General features: G+C 45.9%; 1 protein-coding gene across 1 annotated transcript in view; it reads right to left on the bottom strand.

Annotated features, from left to right (window-relative positions):
• Nucleotides 1-1,512: 1,512 nt before the first annotated feature.
• The window catches only part of LOC119457882 (spectrin beta chain-like), a 47,322-nt gene continuing 21,978 nt past the window's right edge, over nt 1,513-26,856 (bottom strand). The window contains 16 exon segments of the mRNA XM_037719646.2: nt 1,513-1,638; nt 2,198-2,334; nt 5,896-5,938; nt 6,059-6,162; nt 7,608-7,765; nt 11,410-11,493; nt 11,598-11,693; nt 11,754-11,869; nt 12,488-12,609; nt 17,052-17,153; nt 19,421-20,014; nt 20,808-20,990; nt 22,574-23,036; nt 23,440-24,669; nt 25,307-25,479; nt 26,697-26,855. Coding sequence (XP_037575574.1) covers nt 1,635-1,638; nt 2,198-2,334; nt 5,896-5,938; nt 6,059-6,162; nt 7,608-7,765; nt 11,410-11,493; nt 11,598-11,693; nt 11,754-11,869; nt 12,488-12,609; nt 17,052-17,153; nt 19,421-20,014; nt 20,808-20,990; nt 22,574-23,036; nt 23,440-24,669; nt 25,307-25,479; nt 26,697-26,855 — 3,768 coding nt within the window. The 3' untranslated portion in view covers nt 1,513-1,634.

Here is a 26,856-nt window from a genome sequence, read left to right as displayed (position 1 = left end):
TCTTCAATGGCTACTGCACACTGTTTCCCCCAGCGAATGGCAAGGTAAATACTATACCCCAATTTTAAAAACGTGGCTTCGCGTCACAAATCAGCTACGTGTACACACACAAAAAAAAAATAGTCTGTCTAGAAATCAAACCTAGGTCCACATAAAGGGGGGGGGGGGGGGGGGGGGCGAACATTCAACTGCGATTCTAATCTTGCAGCTTGTAAATCTCTGCACAAGTAGCGAGGTATAGCTAACTACTAAATCAAGTGCGAAATCTTTGGTGCAGTGCATTGCTCAACGATGGAGATCTCGAAAGCCTGCACCTGCTTGAGTGGGAGCAGTGCTGGGCTCACTAAATGTTGTGGCGATGTGGTACAAGAGAGGGCCGACCATGAAGGCCGACTCAGGCCGAGAAGTGAAAGCATGACGAAACTTTTTTAAAGATGCATAGCTTTTGCAAAAGTAGCGCTGTGCTTGCTAAATGCCACAGTGATGAGCGAAATGAAATGGCTGACAGCAAAAATGCCGAGGTTAGAGCTTGCCATCGCAGCGACGACTTTTATAAATTAGGCAATCGAGAAAGAGTCAAGGCACAATGATAAAAACATGAGAAATTGATATTTGCAAGTTGTGTAGTTTAATGTTTGCACAGATCTGGTGGACATTACAGTAAACTCTCAGTTGTACAAACATCGGTTTAAAGAATATTCCAGAATGAACTTTTAGAAAATCACCAGTGGTTTTCCTATGCATTCTATGCAAAGATCTTTGTTAAACGAATTTCTGAATAGCGAATATTTCAATTAATCGAACAACATCCAGCTTGTGACAGGGGATTGTCACCAGCTGGATGTTGACAGCAACAATTCGTTTGAAGACTATGTGCAGTGTGACAGTGAGCTCGTCACCTGTGTGGAACTATCAGATCTGGAAATTGTTTCCAGTGTTCGTCCCGAAGCAGAGTGTGACGAGGAAGATGCAATGGCAGAGGCAGATTCAAATCCTGTAACTGTAGCCAAAGCTGTAGGATGCCTTCGAAAGTTTTATAACTTTCGTGTCTCAGCAAGAAGCTGTACCAGAGGAAGAGCACAAAAACACTGACTCTCTGGACAGCTCTGTTACTTCTTGCACTTTAAGAGCACCAGTGCAAATGGTAGATTTTTTGGGGCATGAGATGAGATAGGCAGCAACGTAACTGTTACGCTCCATAAACCATAACTCTATAAATTGCATTTCACACTTTTGACTCGATGTCTCCTGTGCCCTTTGCTGTTCCATATTCTAGTGAATATTCAGTTTAGTGATCTTTCAGTTAAATATTTCCTTCGGTCCCTTGAAATTCACCCAAGTGAGAATTCACTGTATGTGGTTTTCCGAGTGGCAAAACGTTGCCACTTGTGTAAGTGTTCTTGTTCACAATGAACATTCATTATAGTTCAAGGCTCCCACAACAGTATACTTTAGCCCATGCCACGAACATGACCCAGACACGCAAGATAAAAGCGAGTCCAAACCATCCCGAGAGAGAGAAACGTTTTTATTGTCGAGCTGCTACAACACGTAAACCACTTTGGCAGTCAACAGCTGGTGGTGCAGGAGAGATGCCGTTGCTTGACGGCCACCCTCCTCCGCCTCCTTGTAACTTAGCTGCAAACAGACAACAAGCCACGACATTAGTATCAACGTGACACTAAACAACCCTTACAAGATGTCACCACACAACTGTATAGAAAGCGTATCTGAGTACAGAAAGTGTATTTATGTGCAAATGTCTGTGGATCATTTATGGGCACTTCCTGTAGCCATCTACTGTGCACAAACTGTCTACAAACAAGGATATAGTTTACTGATCTAAAGGTCTATTTGAAGCCTTTTTTTTAATGCCAATACGATACCCACAGAATATAGACAGAATGCATGCATACAGCGCAACCAAGGTCACAGACAGTTTACAGAATACCAATTACTATAGTTATATCGCATCTCACATGCCCAAAGGTTCCTCCACATTTGACGACCAAACGTTCCTTGATTTCAGCCATTTTGCTGACGTAGTTAGATTGGGTCAAATCAGTTACACTCAAAGTGACGAGTGCGCTTACTAATATTCACTGCAACACAGTAATACCAATCTGATAATTCAGTAACTTTCTACTTGCGCCGCATACTGAAAGTGCACAGTGCCCTTCAGGGGGGTCAGCCTCACTTCTTTTTAAGGGTGAAGAAGCTGCGTTTGCGGGGCTCGTCCCTGCGCTCGGCCGGCAGCGTCTGTGCTCGCGACGGGCCCGCCGTGGCCTCACCAATGGCCGCCTGAAGCTGCTGCAGCCACTGGGATAACTCCTCCTGCAAGAAGATGCGCCGCTTCGATCAGCACTCGTGCTTCTAGGGTTGCTGCTCGCGGCTCTCAGCTGCCCAATGTTGTTTGTTCCCCACACTAATTTTAAGAAACAATAATTTAGTTCAACGGCAGGGTCTTCGTGAGAATCTCGATGCTTACACTGCGTCCCCCCTTTTACGAGTAACCGACACATATAGGGACACTCTCCTTGTCAACACTTCGCTTGTGCTGTTGCTCAAACCAAAGCCGGCTGCATAACTTATACAGATATTGGTTAAGTGTAAAATTTAAACTAAGGACTGCAAAGAAATGTATGCGGTTTCAAGTGTGGTGCACTTACTGCAATACTACATAATGCATTAACCAACAAGACATGGCGAGCCTTGGGTTGTATACACAGACTTTGTCTGAATTTTAGCAAACAGTGTTTGTGCCTTACATTGCCTTCACTTCTTAACAGATTTCTGACTAACAACCTTAATTGATCGATTTATACAGGTACCTACAGCACCCCCTAGGGGCATTGTTGTATGCAAACACAATCACTTTAAGTACATTGTGTGCCAGGAATTATCAGAATCCATTCCAAGTGGACATCCCTTGCAAACTCACTCGCTACAATTTGTAAATTACAATACACTATCGTAAAGTAATTCCTTCAAAACTTCATTAATTGAAATTTGTTAATTTGTCATATGTGTTTCAATTCATTGCACAAATAAAGTCCACCTCTTCAAGCTATCCAGTTCAAGGATTACAATTGTGCTACCTGCCAGGGGCAATATTTAAAAATTCTATATAGTCTAAAAAACAATGCGAAAGGACACCTAGTATGAAAATCTACAAATTAAACTTTCTTTAACAGACCTTATATGAAACATTTGTCAGTCTCTACCTGATAACCCCCCCCATGAAAAGCAGAAGTCATTCACTTCAGGTTTCATTTCGTATTACCTCCAAGTCTGTCCCGTATATTACATTGTGACTGCCAATAATTAATAGCTCGCACAAATAAAACTCATTTCACCAAGAGCTGGCCCAAATGGGAAGCCGGGTAGGTGCATTTAGAAAAACAAAACCAAAAGTGTAAGCCCTCGTTTATCACCTGTGTGCCCCGCCCCGACACAATGCATTTTGCAAGAAGGCTCGGGGGAGTCACGTCAACACCATGCCGAATTGCCCGAGGCTAGCTTCGCCCGTGCTGAATTATAGAAGGTTTACGTCCCTCCGCAAAGTTGCAAGTTCTTGCTGGAGCAGTGGCCCTTAAACTTTTAACGGCCACAGGGCCCTTGACCCGCTCACAGCTGTTTCCAGACGGGCACTCCATTACCATAGTGAAAAGCCATTGGTCAACAGAGGTCAAACTCATCCCTTTTAACCGGTACTTCGCAATTTCCATGCCCTCGCTGAAACAGGAACAACGGGGTACAGCTTTTTATTCTTTAGTGAAAAGAAAGCAGCTGCAAAAAACAACTAATGTAGTTACTATAATTAACCTGACAAGGCTGCTTCTAGCCCCGAAATTCTTTAATAAGCCAGCGCCCAGCACACTAAAAGACATCACCAAAAGTTTAGAGTGACTAACATACATAATACTAGTGAGACAGCTCGGAGCTGAAGTTCAGTCATGCCTTGATGTACAACCAGTCCTTGAAAATGGCACTGCGTTTTTGACAAGCGGCAGTGCAAAGCGAGAACTTGTGCCCTCGTGAAGTTTAGATAAACCGCCGCTGAAAACCCCAATGCATGACATCTTTGCAGGCGTGTGCTGTCTCCAACTCCGCAGTGTTACAGCAACTGCACTAGAGCAACGCTGCAACATTTGATGCTTTGTTACAAGCACAAAAGTTCATGAGGTGGAACACCTGCAGAACAGGTTAGCATTTGTAAAAACATGAAAAAGAAAGGAAAAGCAAACAATAGAAATATAAAAAAAAATTAAACAAGAAAGATCTAATTCAATCACAACCACCAATGCGGCATGCTTGTATGGTTAAAAGCTAGGCCTTAATTTTTTAAAGTTCTTTTTTTTTCCACAAGTGTAGGCACAACCGAAACACAAACAGAGGAGCGAGGACACCTGTAGAACTAAAGTAAGGAATGCTTGGGCCTTCTATCGTTTGTTTGTCATGATGTGGATGCTGAACGGCTCTTTAAAGTTGTACGCGAGAGTTTGCACTGTTTTGGAGGGTTACTTCTGCCTACAGGTTCATCAATTCTCACACAGCCACTGTCGTCGATGTGCAACTACAGTTAAACCTGGATATAACGAAATTGACAAATTCCCGAAAAACTTCGTTATCAAGAGGATTTCGTTATATGCAGGTTCAGCACGAAAATTCGAGAAAGAAACGCTTACCGTATTTACTCAATTCTAATGCGCCCTCGATTGCAGCGTGCACCCGTTTTCAGTGACCAAAAGAGAGGGGAAAAAAGTCCTTTACAGTAGCATGCACCTCATGCTTTCATACAGAAATACAACTATCGCTCAAGATTTACTCCAAATACACTAAAGTTGCGATGAACAAAAAAGTCCCAGTTTTGCCCGAAAGGCGAAGCATCGATTGCGACAGCAAATTAGCAGACAACTATACGAAGTAAGGATAGTAGTTTTATCGGCCTTACAAACTTGTAAACATTCGCTGTTTAACTAAATTGGTAGACTAATGCCTAAGCACATGTACTACAGCACATGGTCGAAGCTACGGGAGCTAGGCTCGAAGTGCGTAGGAGGCGGCCATATTGAAATGCCGATGGCGATATGGTAGCGCAAATTTAGGGTCGTACTCGATTCTAATGTGCAGGCAATTTTGGACCCGTTTTATCGGGAAGGGGAAAGGTCGCACCCGCAGCAGCAAGATCGCTGGGTCGAAGGATGCAGGCCTGCCTTGTAGTCACCGTGAATTCGCACGTGCCAAGCATGACTCCGCCGCTTCGCATTCCATCACGGCGGAGAAGGTGCTTCCGGTTGCTGCTCGCTGCAAAAATGACAAAATTTGGCGCGAAATCTCTAGGTTGTCGGCGGGGATAATTCGTTATTTCGAGGGGGTCTCCCGCTGCCAGTTCGTTACGTAGAGGTCTCAAACACATGTGCTTCTATGGAGTAATGTCGGGGAATAGAAAAACTTCGTTATATCCAGGAATTCGTTATATGGAGGTTTGTTATAGCAGGTTTAACTGTACCATTTCCACACTGCTAAAGTTCTCGCACAAATCGAAGCGAAGTCTTGCTAAAATTACACCCAAGGATAAATGTCCGCCAGCAAGACATTTAGCTACAGAACAGAAGAGTGCTACATTGTGGACCAGTTGTGTTTTGCGTCCCAACCTACACAACACAGTCCATTCACGGCCACTGTGGTGTGCCAAGCGAAGCAAGCATTGTTGCTTTCTCGTATGTTTGTCTCTGAAGCATATTTATGAGCACCTGCTACAAGAACAGCAATGTCTCTACTGGTACTAGCAACTTGTGGCATAGCATGTAGCATATCAGTACTACTACCAGCACTGTTCGGTTTTTTAGAATGCAGCTTTCACAGTAAAAATGACGAAGAAGCTGACATTACCTCATCCTTTGCTTGGAAGAGGAACTCTCCACCGTTGGAAAGCCTGGTAAAGCAAGAAAAAAGAAAGAAGGAAAGAAAGCAAAATAAAATTAACAAAAGGGAGGTCAGATGAAGGACAATAACGAGAGGGTCGTGGCTGAAGACAGAGAACGCAGTGACTCACTTAAGCCGAAAGACGTGCTTCTTCTTGGTGTAGTCGGTGGCACGCTCAGCAGTGGCTGTCCTCAGGTCCACCGGGCCCTCGCCACGGTAGTGGCTCTCAGGTTCCTGGGTGCAACAATTTCAGGGCATGAGAACCATGGACACAGTGATAGGAGTTGCCCACACTTCCTTTAAATGTATGACAGGTTACATGAGTGTGCATTGTGCCCCTTTTGTGACACCTAGCAGTGCTTGCAGCCGTTATGCTTAACTGCGAGGCTGAGTACGGCACTGAGGCTAATAACGTGATAGTTTATGCTCGACATCCGCTTCAGTTATCTTTTACTTTGTTTAGTTTGCAAAGACTGAAACTTATAGGCCAGTACTCCCACAATTAACTCCACATAGAAGTCTATATATCTGCAATGCTAAAGTTTCTGAGGCCTACAGGCCTACACGACAGACTTTGGAAATGCTACCTGCTATCACCGGATTGTGTATGCGGTGTACCTCATCTGTGCTAGTCCCTCCTTTTATCCCCCACAGCCATTGCCCATTCCCCCCGTTCAAGGTAGCCAACCAGAACTACCTCTGGCTCCCTGCCTTTCCCTGCACCTCCCTCTACCTCCCTGCCTTTCTACACATTCTTTATTTCTCTCTCTGCAACGGTTTTATTCATACTTTTTCTGTACAACTGGGAGCAACATTCAATAGCTCAATTCATGACAAAGTCAACGAGTTCTATAAACAAAAGAACTCACGCTCAACAAATGGCTGACTTTAGCTTTCACTTCTAAATGCAACAAATTTCATCAAAATGCCTTCGATGTTAGCCGAGCAAAACGATTTCTCTGTTCCTAAGAATTTAGACAGGAGCACCTGAGGCGCAACTTTTTTCTAACTTCGGCTACAATACTATCAACTTACACTTGTTCTCAATACATATTGTGCTTTTTCACGATTACTCCAAGAACAGGAAAGAGAAAGTTGGAATCCGCAAGATTGTCTACCATTACGCTACAAAGGAAAACCCCACATGTGTTATTTAAAGACAAAGCTTCACAGTTGAAGGAAAACTCACTTGGTTCAAGGATCGGATTGTGACTGGCCTTTCCAAGGCAGTCACTGCTACTCAAGTTGCTGCCACACTCGGTCAACCGTTCACCAACTTACCGAGGAGGCTAACCAATTTCGTGCAATAGACAGCTTAAGTTGCTAACCAGGAGGCTAACCAACACCACTCATCCAGCTGTTCCTTCAGTTGCTAACCAGGAGGCCAACCAATCTCACTCATCCAGCTGTTCCTCAATTTGCCAACCAGGAGGCTAACCAGCCACATTCGATTGGCTGGTCGTGTTGTTAACACCCAACTGCAGTTAACTATCTGCTCCAGTTGCTAAACAAGAAGAATAACCAGCCACTTTTGAAAAGCTCTTCCTGATGCTCCAAACCAAGAGGCTAGCCAACCGAGAACCTACCAGCTGTTCTTCAACTAGGTAACCAGGAGCCTAACCAAGAATGCCAAACCAACTGTTGGTCAAGTCAGAGAGAGAGGTGCCTCAATGCCTGACCTGTCGGTAGTGCTTTTGGTCCTTGTAGGCAGCCAGCGTGGCTCCTCGGATGACGAGGTACAGCTTCTCCCATGACCGGTTGGAGGCCTTCTTGGTCGTGGACTCCCACTCGTGCTTCCTCATCAGCAGGCCCTCGAACTCGTCCTCCGCCGGTCGCTCTGCAAGCGTACAAAGACACTCAGCATGTGCCGCCACGCTTTCACTCCAGCGAGTTCCGAATATCCCGGAACTGTCGACGATCGTGTGGCGATCTAGAATGCAAGCTATCGAGCGAAAGTTGCTTCTTTCTCTCCGCTAGAAGAAAAAAAATAATACTCTGCCTTTCGCGAAATCAACCTGCACTATTCACAAACACTCGTCACACAGCCACAGCAGACGATCACCGAGACAATCACAAGAGTCGTTGCAACCGGCTAGCAGACATTTCAAGGTTCATTGCGGCAGTTAACTTATACACTAGGGCGGTAAAGCGCAAGGTAAACGCATGCAACATGCAGCCAGCTTTTCATCTACGTCAGCCACGGTGAACCTCTAAATGTCGCTAGGCGGTTACGATACAAAGTTAAAAAAAAAAAAAAAAAGGCGTCGATATACATATACAAAAAAATACATGTGCTGATATCAAACCAAACATACACGCACAAAGTAAGATACATTCCATTTTGCAGCTGTTTAAGGCCTCAGCATCTAATTCACAAAGGCTGAAGCGATATGAGAAACAATGTTATCAATAAAAGTCTTTTGACACAGCAACAATTGTAGCCATAATACGCTCTGGTACACTGACATAACGCAAGAATAACTTCGTTCCGTAACTAAAATTTTGAACCCACTACTTTTCCTTCTCACCAATCATAGCCTAATGAAGAGATAAAGATAAAATGAATACAGCCAAAACAGGTCTCTCCAATGGCAAAATCTACACGCACTGCTGCTTGTTTTCTGTGGGATGAGTTTATTGCCGGGTCAAATGTCTCCAGACATATTTCTACTGCTGCTGTATTGCAGGTCATCAAAAACTTATGACGTGCATTCTTACTTTCAGGCTTTCCTTTCCTCCAAAGTGTGGCAGGTAATGATCCACAATTGTGCTCATGAAGATGATAATGTGCCCAGAAATAATAGACATACTGACCTTTAGCCGTGGTATGGAAAGAATACGAAAGTAAGAAGTACAACAAAATGATGAACATTAAAATGCAAATGCATGCGAAACAAAATTTAATAACGAAAAGTAAGAACTACTTAGCGTTGCAATATCATACTCAAATGCTTCCTTAAGCAGAAAAGAAAACTTCACAAAATGCTCACACTAGTTATAATGTTACTACTAAAATGTTCATTCTGAACCCTTAATCTCTCAAGTTCTTTCCTTAAAAAATGCATCAAAATACCTCAATTTGTCTCGTTTCATCAAAATGTTTGTGCGCAATGTTCCGATCTACAATAATGTCACATGCGTACAGTAGAACCTCGTTGATGCAATCCCGTTCGGTACGATTTCCCGGAGCCAACGTTTGCGATAAAAAAAAAAAAAGAAAATTCTGAGAACATCTAAGCATTAAGCTCTTCTTATGAGTTGTGAATGCGAAAGCATCAATGTCCAATTGAACGGCGCTGAGCGGTCCTTTGAGTTTTGCGCTGCGAGTAATGTATCATAGCGGTACGCGCAGCACGTGTCAGCAAGCAGCAGCAGCAGCCTGCAGTACCAACGCCGTATGCCACGGATGCGCCAATGCCCTCTCTCCTCACCAACACCAGGCACGCTAACGCGGCAGCCGGTGTTACCTTTCGCCCGCTCTAGCATAGCTTGTGACGAGGCATTGCAGCCAATGCGGTTTAGGTGTCGTTTCGCTGTTACAGAGGAGAGACCAGTTTTTTTTGCTCGATGGGCCATTTGACGCTTTCGGGTAAAAAAATGATGAGAAAGCTGGCAGCTTCAATGTGCACCCAGTGCATCCGGTCATCTGCTTTGCTTAGCTTTGGAGATGCAGCGCGGTTGAAATGTTGAAGCGAGGGATGACACGGAATGTTTGCTTTGGGACAGGCACGCGCGCCTCCTGCTCCCGGCACTCCTCATTACGCTTTATTGCTCGTGGTCATGCATCTTTAGGCACGTTAGAATAGGCAAACGGATGTTTAGGGCAATTTACAGTGCCCATAAAACTAAGAACCTTACTCTGTTTAATAGTTGAATACTTTGCTACTTTGCTATTTCTACCGATGCTTTGCCTTTCAGGCGAAACTGCAACATTTTTTAGTGACTTCGGCTCGTAAGTTTTCCCAAATAGTATGTTCTTTTCCCAGCAATGTAGGAACAAGGTTCTACTGTACGTTATCTTTTATATTCCCAAAGCATTAAGGAAGAAAAGTTATGAGAGTTAAACCAATGTAAGCGACAAGAATGAACAGCCAAATGGAACAGCGCACGCCATTAACCAACAAACATTGTCCCTTTCAGAATTACCAGCAATGTAAAATAAGCATAGGCTGGAATTGTAGGGCTTCTTTTTGGCTAATATAACCTAACCTAACTCAGCACGAACTGGCAGAACAAAAACTGCACCTCAGTTTTTGGGGTTTAAGGGTTAAGACAGACTGCAAGCTCCTCAATGTCATTAACTACACGTACACAGAAAACATGTACAACTGAAAAAAACACAGTGATTGCACAATATGGCACACAATAATAATTTACTGAACAAAATGACAATATATAAAATCTAAAACCAATCAACAAAACACTAAACACAATAATATAAGCAAATAAAATGACAATATGACCACAACATAACAATGTAAAACTGATAAGACAGCAAACATAGGTAAACAAAGGACAACTTAAGACAACACAGGCACAATATCACTCACGCATTCTGCAGTAGCTGATGCTAAGTAGCAGCTTGTCAGACTTCTCTTTTCTAGCTTGCTTTCTAGATCGCCCAGCCAGCTTGCAAGATGTACAGAGCTCAGATCTCATAGCAGCAACATTCACATATTAAGCGACAGCAACTATTGCACTGTCTGCAGATAGCAACAGTAATCATGTGTTGCTAACAGAGAAATGTACTAACAAAGGTATATTGCTATAATACCAAAGGGCTTCGAATGCGAGCAGCATTGATGGTGGCAACCTCCCGTGACACCACGTCTTGAAAGATAAGATTGTTCCTAGTGTGTGATGGTTGATCACAACATCTCAAGGAGTCCACCACAAACTGCCATTTCCAAACACGTCATCCAGTATTTGTATACGCCTGCATTAATGTGTCTCCACCACAGTAAACCTCTCTATATAGACATTGGCTAAAGTCAGGTTTGTACAGCAATGGTGGCTACTAGTGAACGACAATGTAAGAATGCAGTGGCGAATACATGACGGCCCAACTCGAAAAAAGAATTTGTATAGATGTGCCAGCCAGTTACACTTGCTAGTTTTATTGACATCACAGTGGGGGCGAACTTCTTTCAATATCATCTTCTCTTAGCCTGAACTGTGCTTTGGAGTTAACAGGCAGAGGGAGCAATTGCAGTGAGGTTTTGTGGGCGAAGCTTGAACTCAATTCTTAGGTTGTAAACAAGTATAGTAGTACCTCTTCCCTGTACTAAATCTAATATCGATGCCACCAGAAGTCGTGCGTCTGGTACCCTTTCCAGAAGTGCTGGTGGTTACCAGCAGGTGGCATTGGTGCTACACAACATGATAACAAGTGATGCTAGCATGTTGCTGCTAAGAGACCTGAGTTCTGCACGCGGGTACACGCGCGCGACATGCAACACAGCGCGCAGGCATCGTGCTGACCTGTCTCTTCCTCTACGGGCAGCTTCTTCTTGCGCCAGCTGCCGAAAGGCGACTTGGAACGAGAGCGCTTGATCTTGGGCGGAGCTGTCATCACCATGCAGGGAAGGAAGGAGGAGGCACGACAAGGCTGGCTAGCATGCACGTTCGGCATGCGGCCATGCAAGGCTGTGGCGTCTGCGTGCACTCACTGCTCGGTGCGGACGACGATGCGGCCGGGCCCGACGGGCTGGCGGACATGGCAGCAGCAGCGGCGGATGCGGCTGCGGCCGTGGCGCGGGGGCTCCCTGGAGCGTTAAGTGCGCGTGCAGCAGTTAGGCCCACAACCCCTGAAACACCCTGCTCACCCTCAGTTCCAGCTCCGGGCGCTGATGACGACACAGCGACCGCCGCTGCCGCACTCTCGGCACCGTTCAGGATAGCAGGTTCTCGGGCGGCTTCCGCAGAAGCTTCGGCGTCGACCCTGTAACATCAACCCCCGTAATTGCTGAAGCAACGTACGTTCTGGTGTGAAGAAGGGCAACCCTTTGGCATGGAAGTCGCGCAACAGAAGTCGGTGTGGGTTTCCAGGCAAACGTTACGACAGGATGAACCTCTGGTAACGTCGGCACAGCTTTACTGCACAGCATTCTTGAAGGCTCAATTTCGAGCATCCAGAGGGATATTACCAGCAGAAACTCGAAGTGAGGAAAAAATACTCTGCACTACTTTCAATTGCAATGCTGATGGATACTGGCAGCTCCGAAAGATACAAAAAGCCGACTCCCCCCTAATAACACACCGAACTTGCGCATATATAGTGGTTTCTTTTCATTTCAAGCATTACAAAGTATCTTGCATCATATTCGAAACCAAGCTCCAAATAAACTGCGGTATTCCCCCGAACCCCCCTTGTAAGGGGGGGAGTAGTCAGGACTTAAATGGATCACGCGGGGGGCGTTTTTTCGAGAACCCTACACTATCAAATCAACCACACTAACAGTGCCATTTGAAGACATTCTCTAGGCTAAAGAAGAAATTAAGGGCCGAGTGCGTTCTGGGTGTTTCGCACACGCAACGGGGTCCACGCATCGTCGTGTACCTGTCCTGGGCAGACGGCTCGTGGCTGGGCGGTGGCTGTAGGGCTGCCAGGCGTTCCATCTCCTCCTGCTGCCGGCGTCTCTCCTGCTCCTCCTCCCGTGTTCGCATCTGCTTGAGTTCGAACTGAGGCCCCGACGACGACATGCGTGAAACGCGCAGGGCAGCGATTTGTCAGCAAGGCACCAACGTATTCCTCGCGGCAGCTGGCTCTGTGTCAGCGTTCGACACTGTTTTTGCTGCATGCGCTCAGGGGGATCTAGCGAAATCAGTGTCGAACGCTGACGCGCTGCCTCGAGATTTCATTTTACGTTTGATGGACTAGTGACTGGTGGGCAGGGCACAGGGGCGTACCGGCAGGCCAAATGAAGGGAGCCTTTAATTATTCTCAAAAGGAACATGAACGCAACTCGCACTGAACAGCACCTAAAGAGTATTTGAACAGTACAGCCTTACGAGTTTCCCAAAAACTGTTAAAGAAAAAAAGAAAAGGCAGAGGTAAGGATGCATGTAACAAAAAAGTGAGCTTGCACGGACAGGCTCGTCTTAGTTCGCTGAAAAAGCCTTCCACAACAGCCCCAGTAACAGATGACAACTCAAAATTAAAACCAGTTTGGCTTAACTTCAAATAGGCTTAACTAATACCATAAACATGAGCTTCTCCAAACACTAAATTCAGTATGTCGCAGTGGAGGACAAGCTCATCACTCCACTACAAAGAATAGGAATATTTTTTTTTTTTGCCATTTGATTGAAATGATGGGACAAATGTTACTGCCGCTCACTTTACGTACTGCCAAGTATAAAACCTTTGCTCCCTACAGTTGGCCCACCTGGTGTATTTCAACCAATGTTATGCACACCACATGCAACATCCCTGCACTGTGGGCTATTAGCATAAATCGCAGCAATACGTTCGCAAGTAGGTAGTTATTAGACAGCGCCACTATGATGCAAACAAGATCAGTGACCACAGAGTAAATGTGTTACCTGTGATGAGTACCAAAGCGGACATGAGCGGACATACGTCCAAATTTCAACAATAGCCATCATACTCTAGCATGGTTGAGAAGACGAAGTGACCACAAAGTAAATGCGTTACTGTGACAAGTACCAAAGCCGGACATGAGCTATATATAGTACACCTTAATATGAATAAGCAGCGTACTAGCCTAGCGAGACTGAACACAGCCTAGCGTGAGTGAAATGATGAGCGAAGATTAGCATGGCAATGCAGTAATGTGTGTCAAGAAATCTGTTGACTTCCCTCGATGTACACCACCAGAAAAGCAAGCAAGACTCGCATTATTGTGCCAGCAATTTCGTCCGTGAAAATAGCGTTATAACACTGCACCAGTATTATAACTTACCTCCGGAAACCTTTCCAAAAAAAAAAAAAAAAAAACAGGGACAATACCATCAGTGTGCTAAGTCCAAAAACCTACTTATAGCAATCTTGCCTGATCTAAGGTGGTGTCGGATTTCATGGCGGAGTACAGGCGTGCCTTTCATGCTCTTAAGCTAGTAGTAGTGATATTGCAAAAAACAGACATTTGTTAGTTGTACACAGCTTTAGTAGAAGGATGTGATGAACACTCAAACGTGACCAACATCCGAGACAAATGAGGCCTCGACACTTGCTCATAACCATGCCAATGTTCAAGTTACAGCACAGATGCAGCCAGTTGGACGCGTTTGCATTTGTGAGCGACGCTTGTGACATTAGTTTCACATGCTTCTTCAAACCGCTACACAGATATCGAGGTGTTCTCAACCCTGCACTGCCACCGCAACAGACAAACGAAGCGTCAGTCATGCACATGTTATGGCTTTTAAGCGAAGGCAGAATGCTGTGCTCATAAGGGAACCCGGTATAAATGGCTTTATTTTTTCTACGTAACTGCTGAATCACTTGCCTCAGATTGTGCAAGCGATGGTATTATGTGATGGGTTTTGTCATGTTGCGTATTCGCATGCAGTACTCGCCTCTTTCACTGGTGCATACAAGCATCAACGCTTCTACAAAATGATCCAGTGTATGTATTGCAAAAAAATTTTTGAAGAAATTTTGAATTTTGTAAAGATCTGCAATTCACATGTATATTTTATGGCTATTTGTCTTGTGACTAACATTCTTTTTGTAAACTGCCATAGTATTTTCAATTACCGTTGTTGCATTCGATTGTACTGTTCTTAAACTTTTGTACCCACTCCTCTCTCTATTACCCTACGGGCCTCGAAAGTATTAAACTTAAATAAATAAATAAATAAATAAATAAATAAATAAATAAATAAATAATGATCAATCAATCTAGAATGAATCAGATGCACACATCAACTACAGCAGACAGAGTGAAAAGTGTGGATTTTCCCAGCGAAAGTGAAGGTAGCGCCCTCTGTTACACAGACAGCGAGAATATTCTGCATTCCGTTGCCCCTTCACAGAGAGCATATCAATATCCTATAGCAGACGACATCATACACAGATTTTCTTTCTTTTTTTTTTTTGGGGGGGGGGGGGGGGTGGCTTTGGAGCTGATATGTGTATATACAGTACTTACAATTGAATTTGGATGAAAGAAGCAAGTAATACCTCAAAGCATGGAAGTAGACTGAACCCACCACGAAATCGTTTTTTCGCAAAATTTGAACACAATCAAGCCAATGTTTTCGTTAGAAGAGCAATTTATACCAGGCTCTCTCACCTACGCAACATATAGCATACATGCCAAAAAGCTTATCCACGGCAAAACATGACAAACCTAGGAGGTGTTAAAGCTCCTATCTTGAGTAGCACAGTCAGCAAAGTTGTTACAGAAACCAGTTTATGTTAGGACTGACATCACGGAACTGGGGACGTTAGCTGCTACACACGGATATGATGCATTCAACTAGGATGTTGTCAATTGAATACATGTAATCAGCTACCTGTCGCAAAGCTGTGTGTTATGTACCTCCATGATGCACAAACACAAACAAACATAGCCGCAACAAGGCCTCGACTAATTCTGCCATTCAAGCATTGGGAACTATTGCCAGTGCTGTTTGCAGAATAATACCCGCTGCCCAAATTCGCATCACCCGATTCTCATACTTTCCATGCAAGTTTGATAAACTTGTTCTTGACCTAGTTTACTAAAGGACATATATATGGCTGGGTAGATGAATAGTACACAGCAAAGAGGAACATTGTGAGCCATGATTCGAGGAGACTGCGGTTTTCGGAAAAAGTAACACTCCACCTTTAATTAACTAGCACTGCGTGCTAGTTAATTAAAGTATCACATTTGGCAAGAACTTGTATTACGCTGTGTGATTCAGAGATCCCATATTTTGCCAACTCGTTGCCCCAACAGTGCCTCGGGATAATGGCTTCGAGTGTCAACTTAGTCACCACAGGCAGGCTGTCCTCGCAGGCCGTATCATAACGATGTCTACACTACCATTACATAAATTACATAATTATAGGTTCAATGGAGATCGTCATCCCACCACAGCGTTTTTTTTTTTCAGGGCAAGAGGTTTCGTTGGTAGGTAATTTAAATTATGTTAACCCCAAGGAGCACCACACGTTGCAGCTGCCAAAGGTTTATCTCAAGTTGCTGTACTAGTATCCCACTTCCAATAAATAAAAAGGGAGGGGGGGGGGGGGTAAAAAGGAAAGCAAACTTGAGAATTTTCCTTCCCACAAACACCAGCTTCTTGCAAACAACACTGGCAGAGGAGTCTCTTTGCTGTAATTATTGCAGATCACATGATGCACTGGCGTTAATTTGTTAGTGCGTGAACTACTATGATAACGACTGTTTCGCGGCGGCAATATGTTTGATGGCACAGACACGCACAGTATCTTGAAGGATTCCATTTTTACTGTTGTCCAACGAAAGCTTTATCCTTTGCAGCAATTTGTAATCTTGAAATAAGGACAGCTGCTTGCAATAGACACCAATCCAACAAATCCTGCCTCTCCACAAAATACTACAGATAACAACGGTAGTCTTTCATAAGACTTTTTTTGGCTAAGAAAAAAAAAAAATTAAAATGTTGCTGAGCTCTGTTGTGGCTGCCATTTGCAACTATATATATTTTTTCCTACCTTCGGGCCACTTTGGTGGATAAAATGGGAGAATCGTTACACAATCTTGCCCTCGGTCACCGACTGATAAAAGCTGCAGCCACCGTGTTTCACTTGGCACAAAGCCACACAGAACATCCGACGACACCAGAGATGAGCAAATCAATGATCACACGAAAGCTGGGGCAGTATTTCATAACAATTATCTTCCTTTGATTATATTTTTTTTATATCTCACACCGAGTGAGCACACCCGAGTGAGCAATCCTAGCTATAAAACCGATGAAGCAACGCACAAGCCAACGGCGAAGGAAACAGAAGAATAAAAGAAACATTACAAAATTTGTTCCACAACGTTAGTCCTAGTTTCCGACTCCTGCGTGTCTGTGCCATCAAAAAAATAAAAAATAAAGAACTGTTAAAGACGGTAAAGAGTCGTAAGTGGAACAAGCGCAGGCCACAATGCCTATCTGGCTTTGGCAGGCAAAGTCACCGGCTCATAGATGCCCGAACTGCGAAGGTGGTCGTCTAGCCTACGCAGAGCTCTGCGCCGCTCCTGGACATCCTCCATGCCTTGCAGCTCCTTGAGTTCGAGCTGAGAGAAGGGTGCTGGGGTTTTTGTCTGTACCTCCTATTCATCTAACTCTATCATTCACTCAACACCCACCAAATGCTTTCGGCAAAGCACGCACGACAGAGAGAGAGAGAGAGGCAGAGAAAAGACATACGCAATGCAACAAACTTAAAGCAGATGTCGCAAGTGTGATGAGACACGTTTGTGCAGTCAAGCAATGGAAGTATAGAAACTAACAACACCAGTTTAACTTTTCTCTTGCAAAATTTGTTGGTTGTAAAATAGCCACTGCCACAAATTCGCTTTGGGATCCTGTTCTAGCATACATATTTTCGTCACGTACATGTCACTAAGTACAAGACGGAACATGTGAGCAAGTACTGCTCATATATCGAACCTGCTAAATACTAATCCCTTCATAATACATTTAATAGACCAAACGAATTCTTTGTTTGCATTTAGAAAGAGGCTAAAACAACTCCTTTTGGAAAAGCAACGTTAGCTTCTGCGTTCCTCATACAAATGTATTACTCAATAATTGTGTCAATACTGTACGAGTGCTCTTTACATAAAATGTTCTCGTTACTTTACAGACCCATGAACATACTCGTATTGATACGCACTTCTATGTTTATTTTTTCTGCCACTTACTATACTCAAATGCACTGTCTGAAACTGGTGCTATTGTGTATGTGCGTGTTTTGAGGTGATCACTCATATCACCTTTAGTCAATGAGCTGCCATATCTTATGCTGTACCGATTACAAATAAACAAAACAACAGCACCAAATATCTTTCTGCCAAGACTTCTTGGATCTCAAAATGCTCACTCACTAGGGTGAATTCACTTAGGCCCGTATTCAAGAACGCAACTTAAGTTGAAGCCCATGCTTAACTTGAATTATAAGATGCCTGTCGTGAACGCGCCGGAGAAAACGCAATGAGTGTCCTGGGCACATTGACGCCAGGCGTCACCCAGATCAAGTAAAGCATGGACTTCAACTTAAGTTGTGTTCTTGAATACGGCGGTTAGAGACTTCCTCTTATATCAACATTAGTGCGGTGTACAGATCACCACACGTGGACACAATAAACTTCAAATTCGAACTTAAGTGACACTGGTCCTTTTTTTTTTCAAGTTTTCTTGGCCTGGCCACAAGAATGCAAGGATAGAGAATACAACTGCACTCTCACATTACCAAACAAAAAGTGTCATAACTACAGCTGAAATCTGCACACTGGCATTACCAATATATGCAGTTAGAATATGTGACCTAACCTAGGATACTTGGGCGAAAATATGAGCAACTGAAATGGCACTGGATTACTGGTTTGTTGAGTTAGCTACATTGTCACACCTTGTTTACATACACAGCAATCAAACAAAATTGCATTATTGAAAGCCCTGTTTTTCAAACCATGTATGTATAACACCAAGCAAAATTGCAGAACTTCACGTTTACCAAAGCAACTACTCAAAATTTTTCTAATTGACAAGTGAGACAATTTACGGAACAGACAATGTGCCCATACGGCTTCACATCACATGGCTTTCTACATGCGAGCATTGAGGCTTTAACCCCGGTGAACAGTCACTTGAATGCAATGTCACTATCAGTCTCAAAAAGCAAGTAAGGTTTGGCCGTAGACGTCAAGGCCTATTGTGAAAGTGAAGTTGGAAGTAAGATCGAGAACAATGTTGAAGCCATCGTCACAGCCAGTCTAGCAAGCAGAGTCGGTGGAGAGACATAAAAATGCTACTGCACGAAGTGCAACTCAGCAGATAGTGAAGGAGTCACTGCTTTCCTGAATGGTCCGAACAGTCCACATTAGAGCTGAGTACTCGTGCTTCAGAGTACAGTTGAACACTTTTATAATGAAGTGCGTAGGACCTCCGAAATTATTCTACAGTGGAATCTCGTTGATACAATCTTCACGGGAACCAAAAAATAAAAGATATCATCCAAACATTGTATTATCCGAACATAATCGTTGATAAAAAAAAAGTATATAAGAAAAAAAATGTATTATCCCGAAAAACGAATTATGCAGAAACGTATCAACGAGATTCCACTGTATACAGGTCACTTTGTAGTAAAGGTCGCGAACTGCACCACTTACAATAGAACCAGGAGAGAATTATTTCTTCGTTACACAGGTCATTTCGTTGTAGAGGCATTTCACTGTGTTGGACATCAGCGGAGCAGTACTTGGGCAGCAAGTACTCCTCTGCAGACATCTAGACCGCCCTCGGGCGACAGACTAAAGAGTGCCCTCTCTCCACTCACCGTGGTGAGGCGCTCAAGCGCTGCGAATCGCTCCTCCTGAGCGGCAGCCGACTTTTCGAAAGCCTCGTGCCTCTTGAGAAGCTGCTCCACCTCGTCGATGGTGTGCCCCAGCTCCTGGCTCAGCAGGTACGGCTCCTGGGCTAGAAGCCAGTGCTCGGCGACCGAGGCGTCCCGAGAAAACTGGTACACCTCCAGGATGAGCTGCAAGTGCTCCCAGCGCTCGTCCCAACGGGCGCCCAGGGCCGCCCGCTGCGTACTCAGCGCCAGCAGCTTCTCCTTGATCTCGCCCGACGCGTAGTGGTTCCGGGCCAGGAGGTCCCGGCCCAGCGCCAGGCAGGCGGAGAGGTTGTCCTCGCGAGCGTCCACCTCGGCCTTGAGGCTCTGGTGGTTGTTCATGAGGAGCTCGACGCCCGAGACGTCGCGCGGCTTCTCCGAGCTGTTCATCTGCCGCACAACCTCCTCCATCCACAGCAGCAGGTCCCGCACCATGCTCAAGAAGCGGAAGAGGTCGCCAGTGTCGGCGAGGCGCGCCCGCCGGCTGTCGCATGAGCTCAGCAACCGCTGCCACGCTGCGACCACCTCCGCCTCGCGCGTCTGCGAGACGGTGCAATTTCAGGTCCGTCAAAATTAGGTGTTGGAACAAAGACAAAGAAAAGCATGAGGATGGGATTATTCTGCACCGGCCCCTGGCATACCAGCAGCCACCCACACAGTCGATTTACGGTTTCCACTCATTAAAGCCCCGTTTCTTCACACTGAGAGGCTTATCTTCAAGTAGTAACAAGCTCCAGACATGCACTTCTCTGTTCAAAAGAGTGTAGAATTAATTTTTTTATTTTTAGGAAAGTGTTCAGCATGCAAGGAACTTTTCACAACAGCCATCGGCTATGTCCTGCTGAATTCACACAATCTCGTCAGGTCATCAAAGCTAAGCAAGCATTGCGCTCGTTAAGTATTTTTAAGTATTTGTGACCTGGGAGTGTCGAGTGCTGAAGGGCCCCTCAATGTTGCACCAGATTCCATAGGACGAATTTCAAGGCAGCATGCATGCTTGAGCTTGTCAGAAAGTCTCAGATTTCTGAATGCCTCGCCTTGCCAAGTACGCAAAGGCTTGGTTGAGCTGGAGCTGTATTTTGTAACGACCATCTTTGGAGGTATCACTTCAGTGAACGCTAATTCCCAAACAGGTAGAACACCCGTTGCACCAATGAGGCATTGTTGGAAGCCATGTCAGGCAAAAATGAAGCTATCCCAAAGTCGTCAACAGAGACTATGGCCTCTGGTCTCTACCGAGTTCGTACTGTGTACTTCATGGAAAACATTTATGCAAAGGGTTTGACAAGCAGTGGGCGGAACAATATCCTGGTCACTCTGTCGGCCTCCATACCTGGATTTCACGCGCCTTGTCCCCTGCATATGCGGCTCCCAGCTGTGACGCTTGTGACCGAATGCTCTCCACGGCCGAACCAAGGGTCTGCAGGTCGTTCTCGAAGTTGGCCTGCTTCCGCTGGAGGTTCGACACGCTGACGGCGTCCCGGCCCAGCTCCTCAGACATGCCATTTTGCTTCTCCTGAAAGGGGCATGACAGCAAGTTAGCACCTGAGCACACTCTAGATTTGATCATATTGAATAGAGGTGCTAAATACCTTTCGAGTAAAAAACAGAAAAAAAAATAATGAATGAAAAAAAAACACACACACACACAACAGTACATGGTTTTGCAAGGTTCAGCTCAAGCTGTACCTCAAATGATCATACTGATTATCCATTTTCCTTCTTCCCAGCTCTTGTTACTGCTTTTGAGCAATGTTGCGACAGCTTCTTAAAATTTGAAAGATACTACAGCTGGAGCCGAAAAATACTAGAAATTGTCTGATTACTCATGATGTAATTAGATTAAAGCTTTTGTCGACTGTACGAGCACCCCGAATAGGAGCTCTGCACTAAAGTCGCACCAAGAATGATGTGCACCACAGAAAAACAGTTACGTTTATGAAGTTTATCAAATATTCATGTAATATCAGCTGAAATTTCAAGTGCCGTTATAGTACACTGGTTCTTTGAGTGGGTGGTGCCACTTCCAGTACATCTGAATATTCAAGCTAGTACAAAAAGCAGTCTCTGAAAAGATTGGTAAATGACTGCTTTGTATTAATTTTAAATCGATTTTGTACTAAATTGGACACAAATGAAATAACTGTAAAATTATTTGTGGCATTATGAAAATCATAGAGCCACTAAAAAATGGCATCATTTTACAATAAATAGTAAAAGTTCGCAGGTATGACACCTCTTGTGAGTAGTAACTCAAAAGTCGAGTTTTCCATGCTATATATCCTGTCACCAAAGACAACATAGGCCCCAAACTAAGCATAAAATGCTGAAATCATGATAAGACTCCACAAAGTGTTGAAAACGGGAACAAAAGAACACACTAATTAGCCCTAAATCATTCTCCTGATAATGGTGTAACAGGATGCAAATAGGATGTAATAGGATACATATACGTTTTTTTTTTCTTTTTCGCAACAACTTTTACATGCATTTTTTACAGCAACAAGGCTAGCAGCGATGATGACATAGAATGAGCTCGGCATGTTCATATTCAATAAATGCTGGTTTCATTTTGTGAACCCGGTCCTCGCTTTTTTGTTCGGTCTACATTCGAGGTAAGTTTTTTTTTTTTTCTGGCTTCGGACTTTGGGGGGGTCGGCTTAGAATCGGAGTCGGCCTAGATTCGAGTAAATACGGTAGGTTGACTTCTTATAGGGAAGGTGCCAGCATACACAAACATATTTGTGCATTGCAATCAAACATCAGCAAGAAACATGACACTTGCATCATCGATATGTCTTGGCTGTGCGTAACGCTGAACATCACTTATTTGATTGTATGCTAAAACAGGCATGCATTTTCCGCACTTTCATCTGCCTAGAGAGATTGCGCTGCATAAGTGTTTGCATACACTGGCACCTTCTCTACAAAAAGTGAACCAGTGGTCTCACTTCACAATGTCTTAGGTCCCAATTTTCAGCATAAGTACGAACCAATTAGCCGAGGAGAAAGTAGCGATACGTGCACATTTCGCTGGTCCACGACATCACATCTGCAGCTATGTAACACTGTCAGAGTGGCCAAGCAAGCAGCACTGACCAAAATTCGTTGGTAGACGTCCCGGCAGTCGTGGAAGAACCGGTGGAGGTCCCACGATGCCGCCAAAACTTGCGCCCGGGTGTCCATGAGTTCGAGCAGGTCGGCCCAGGCCTCCTGCAGCGCGTCCTTCCACTGGGCCGCCTGCGCCGCGTCTGGTCCCGTCATCAAGACCTCCGCCTGGCTGCTGGCCTTCTGCACACGGTCCTCGCCGATGGTGCGCGTCTCGTCCCGGAAGGCGTTGAAGCGCTCCCGCAACAGTGTCACATGCTCGTAGTCCTGACCCAGCTCCTGGGAGCTGGCCACCACCTCCCTCTCGGCGATCCACTGCATGAGGTCGTCCACCTCGCGACTCAGGGCGAACAGCCGCAGGGCCTCCTCGAGCTTCTGCCGCCGTTCCAGGGCCAGGTCCCGCAAGCCCGCGTACAGCTTGTCCACTTGCGACTGCCGCACGGCAATCTGGTCGCTGTGTGTGGACGATGTTGTATGTAAGAACCCACACAGCTTAAAAGAGCACGATTTAACTGCCTTCTCAAGACAAAACCAGCAGCTCTTCTGAGCCCGTATTCACAAGAAGTTCTTACGCTAGGATTGTTTGTAAGAGCAAAAATTGCAGCCAACCACGATTCTGAACAATTAGCAAACGCAACTGGCCTGCCAATGGCAAAGATCACTAATGACTGAAGAACTTTGTGAATTCAGCCCCTGAACTTCACAAAAATGGCAATGTTAGTAGGCTGAGAAGCAATGCACTGTATTTACAACACCAGGTAAAATCTCCAAGTATAAAAAAACACGAAAAAAAAAAAAACATATTCCAGGCACACAACACAAACATTTAAGCCACAATAAGCACTGGCACTTCTCACCTGTCAGGATGACCTTCCTGAACCAGCCGCCGCGAAGTGTCACCCAGCTGCCGCACCGTCTCGGCGTAGTCGTCAACGGCCGCCTCGAGGTTCTGGTGTTTCTTGCGCAGCTTTTGGGCCGATGCCTCGTCCCGGCCGCGGTCTTCCACCATCATGTACAGCTCCTGCTCGCTCATCCAGGCCTCCGCCTCGCTGGCGTCGAAGTAGTACTGGTGTGCCTTCTCTGAGGTGAGCAGGTCTTCTCGCCGTGCGTCCAGGGCCCGACGCAGCTCAGCCCACAGCTCTTCCAGCTCCTTGGCGAGCCGCTCGAATTCGGGCCCGTCCTGGTGTCCTTCGGCCGCAAGGCGGCGGCCGTCCTCGCAGATGGCCACCACCCGCGGTTCGTGGTGGTCGACTTCGTGCCTTAGGGACTGCTCCTTCTTGCGGAGCATCTGCACCCCGAACAGGGACGCGCCGCGGTCGGGTGACTTGACCAGCGGCATCTTCTCGGCCACCCACAGCTTCTCGTCCTCGACGTCGCGTCGGAACTGATACGCCTCCTTCTTCTTGAGTAGTTCTCGCCGCCGCTGCTCCAGCGGGGCCTGGAGTCGCTCGAAGCGCTGCTCCACGACGGCCCGCCGAGTGACGAGTTCCTCGACCCTGCCCGGGTCGAGCTTCTCCAAGTATTGCGCCTGTCCCTGAAGGGCGTCCACCTGCTTCGCCTTCTGCGCCATCTGGTTCTCTACGTCCCTCTGCTTTTGCAGGATGGTGGTGACTGAGGCCAAGTCCTGGCCGGTCTCCGAGACGAGCACCTGCGACTCAAGCTCGTCGATCCACGAGTCGATGTCGTCGCACGTCTGCTCGTAGAGGACGTGGCGGTTGTCGTCGAAGAGGCGTTGGCCCTTGGACTGGGTCGTGTCCTCCAGGTTGTTGAACTGCTGCTCCAGCTCCTGGAGCTTGGGCTCGACGAGCGGTGCCATCTCGGGCTTCTCAGCCACGAGGGCACGCCCCGCCTGCTGGGCGCGCTCCAGACGCTCCTTGTTGGCCTGCACCTCGGCCTCAAAGGCCTGGTGCCGTGTCCATTTGGAGTGCACCGTCTTGGCGCTGCGGTACGTCTCGTCTTGGGCCACGATCATCTTCTCCTGGATCCATTCGGTCAGCTGGTCGCAGTCCTGGAGGAACTGGTGAAGTGCAAGCTGGTCGGCCAGACGTGCCATCTGCTCGCTCGCCTGCTTTCGGTTGGCGTCTCTCCTGCAAGACACACCATCAACAGAAAGAAATGAGCAAAAGAAAGGAAGGAAAAGGATTTGATGAAAGACCATCTGAGGTGTCGTGGTATAAAATGAAGAAATGCAGTCGCTGATGAAGTCAACAAAAACGGGAAGAGGATGAGTTAAAGGGTGTATGGATGGTGCTTCAAAAAGAACAATGGACCTGAAACACAAATACTTCAATCTTCTCCCCCATCTTTGCTTGGACAGTAACTATGCCAGAAGTGTAAATCTATTTCAATCTGGCAAACTAATAAATTGACTGAAAAACTAACGAAAACTGCCAAAACAGGGAGTACCGAGAAACGCAGACGTCAACAAAAGCATGCATCAAGCATCGAAAGCATGCTTTTCCGGGTTTCCAGATCAGCACCCTGCAAGCAGCAAAACTAGACCCTTGACCTTGACCCTCTAATTCATTTTGACAGCTTTCAAAGCCCTGTTCAATAGTAAAACAGATCTGCCATGTACTGTACTGCAAACATTTCCTACAACACAACAGCTTGACCTTGCAGAAGTGAAACTTATTCTGGCATGACATCAGTGTAGTCTAACAGCATGCTTGAAAACCACTGCTACAGTCTAGATGCTCAACAGACCTTTGGGGGAGAGCTCACCTCTCGAGGATGGAGTCAGCCTTCTTGCGGATCTTGTCGGCGTCCTTGTGACCCTCGCTGCACAAGCGCTGAGCGTGTTGCAGCACAGCGTTGATCTTCTCGTCGTTAGCCTCCATGGTGGTGAGGAAAGCCTCGTGACGTTTCATCAGGTCCTCCACTTGCTCCAAGCTTGCCTGCACGGAAAGACTCCTCAATGCTCATTGTGCCCTGGCCGATTTATACAACAAAATGCCACTGGTCTGTAAAGGACTACAGCAGCTCGCCAAGGTGGTCAAAATTTAATTTCTGGGTGTCTTTTCTTTCTGTCATCACGTTTTATTATTATTATTTTTCTTTTTCAACTTTTGCTCAAAAGCACAAAGAAGCTAGCTCACTTAGCGATGTCACTGCAACTATTGAATTACTCATCCTTGGCAAGATGGCACTCCTGGCAACCGGGCAACACCTTGGCTGTTCTGGCTGGCACTTGAGGATTCTCTTTAGTGGCCCTTCTGATTATGATGCGGTTGTACTCGCAAACCACCACAGCTCAAAGGTCTGGAGACAAATCTCATTGTAACGCGATAGCGTTAAGGGCCCCGTGTCGCAGAAAATCCGGCGTCGGCAACCGAAGTGTGATGCGGGTGGCAGAATAATCAATCACCCCGACCGCGCAGCCCCTCCACTTGGTGCATGGTTTTGGTGAACAAAAATTTAATTTCTCACAAAGAAATTCGTCAGGAAAATGGTATAGTACTACTTTACCGTTCCGCGTCGGATTCGCCGTCGGATTGTTTACCAATCGGCGTGGGATTGTAATTTGAATGTACGAGAAAACCTAATTCTGCTACGAGGAAACTTAAACAAAAACCCCTTTTCCGGCATTTCTACCAGACCTACAGCCGCGTGTTGCGATGCGAATGGGTCCCGATAACGCTATCGCGTTCTACTCCTAAAGACGAAGCTTTTTGCTCACCCTTGTACGGATGGTGCTCCTTGTATCTGAGCCGCACTTTGGCTGCTACTTGAAGCTAAAGTAGTCTTAGCTCACACTTCAGGACTCTCTTCAGTCGTACTTCAGGTTATTATGGTGCTCACATACTAACACCCGCTACACAGCTCGTAGAAGCTCTGACGGCACCAACCACTCAAGGGTTGCTCATCCTTGGCAAGATGGCGTTCCCGGCAGCTCAGAATTACTTTCGCTGCCACTCAAGCTAGACCTGTCTTAGCCAATGCTTGAGCTGCGAGGAAGGAGTGACGGTGCCAGCAGACTTCCGAGTAGTTCTGGAAAACACTAAGGGATGGCGCTAGTGTTTTCCGGGGGACGCACTTCAGATTACGACAAGATGACGCTCAGAAAGCCCCAGCTACACAGCTTATCAAAGCTCTGCAGGCGACAACAACTCACGGGCTGCTCGTCCTTGGCGAGGTGGTGTTCCTGGCGGCTGAGCAGCACCTCGGCCTGCTTGGTGTCCCGCTGGAACAGTTGCAGGTTGAGGGACTGCGAGAGCAGAGCCTGCCGGTTCTCCCACATCTGACGCAACTCGGCCCAGCCGTCCCGCAGGGCA

The sequence above is a fragment of the Dermacentor silvarum genome, chromosome 7, assembly GCF_013339745.2.
Source record: "Dermacentor silvarum isolate Dsil-2018 chromosome 7, BIME_Dsil_1.4, whole genome shotgun sequence".
NCBI classification, from domain to species: Eukaryota; Metazoa; Arthropoda; class Arachnida; order Ixodida; family Ixodidae; genus Dermacentor; species Dermacentor silvarum.
This window is presented reverse-complemented; position numbering and strand designations above follow the sequence as displayed.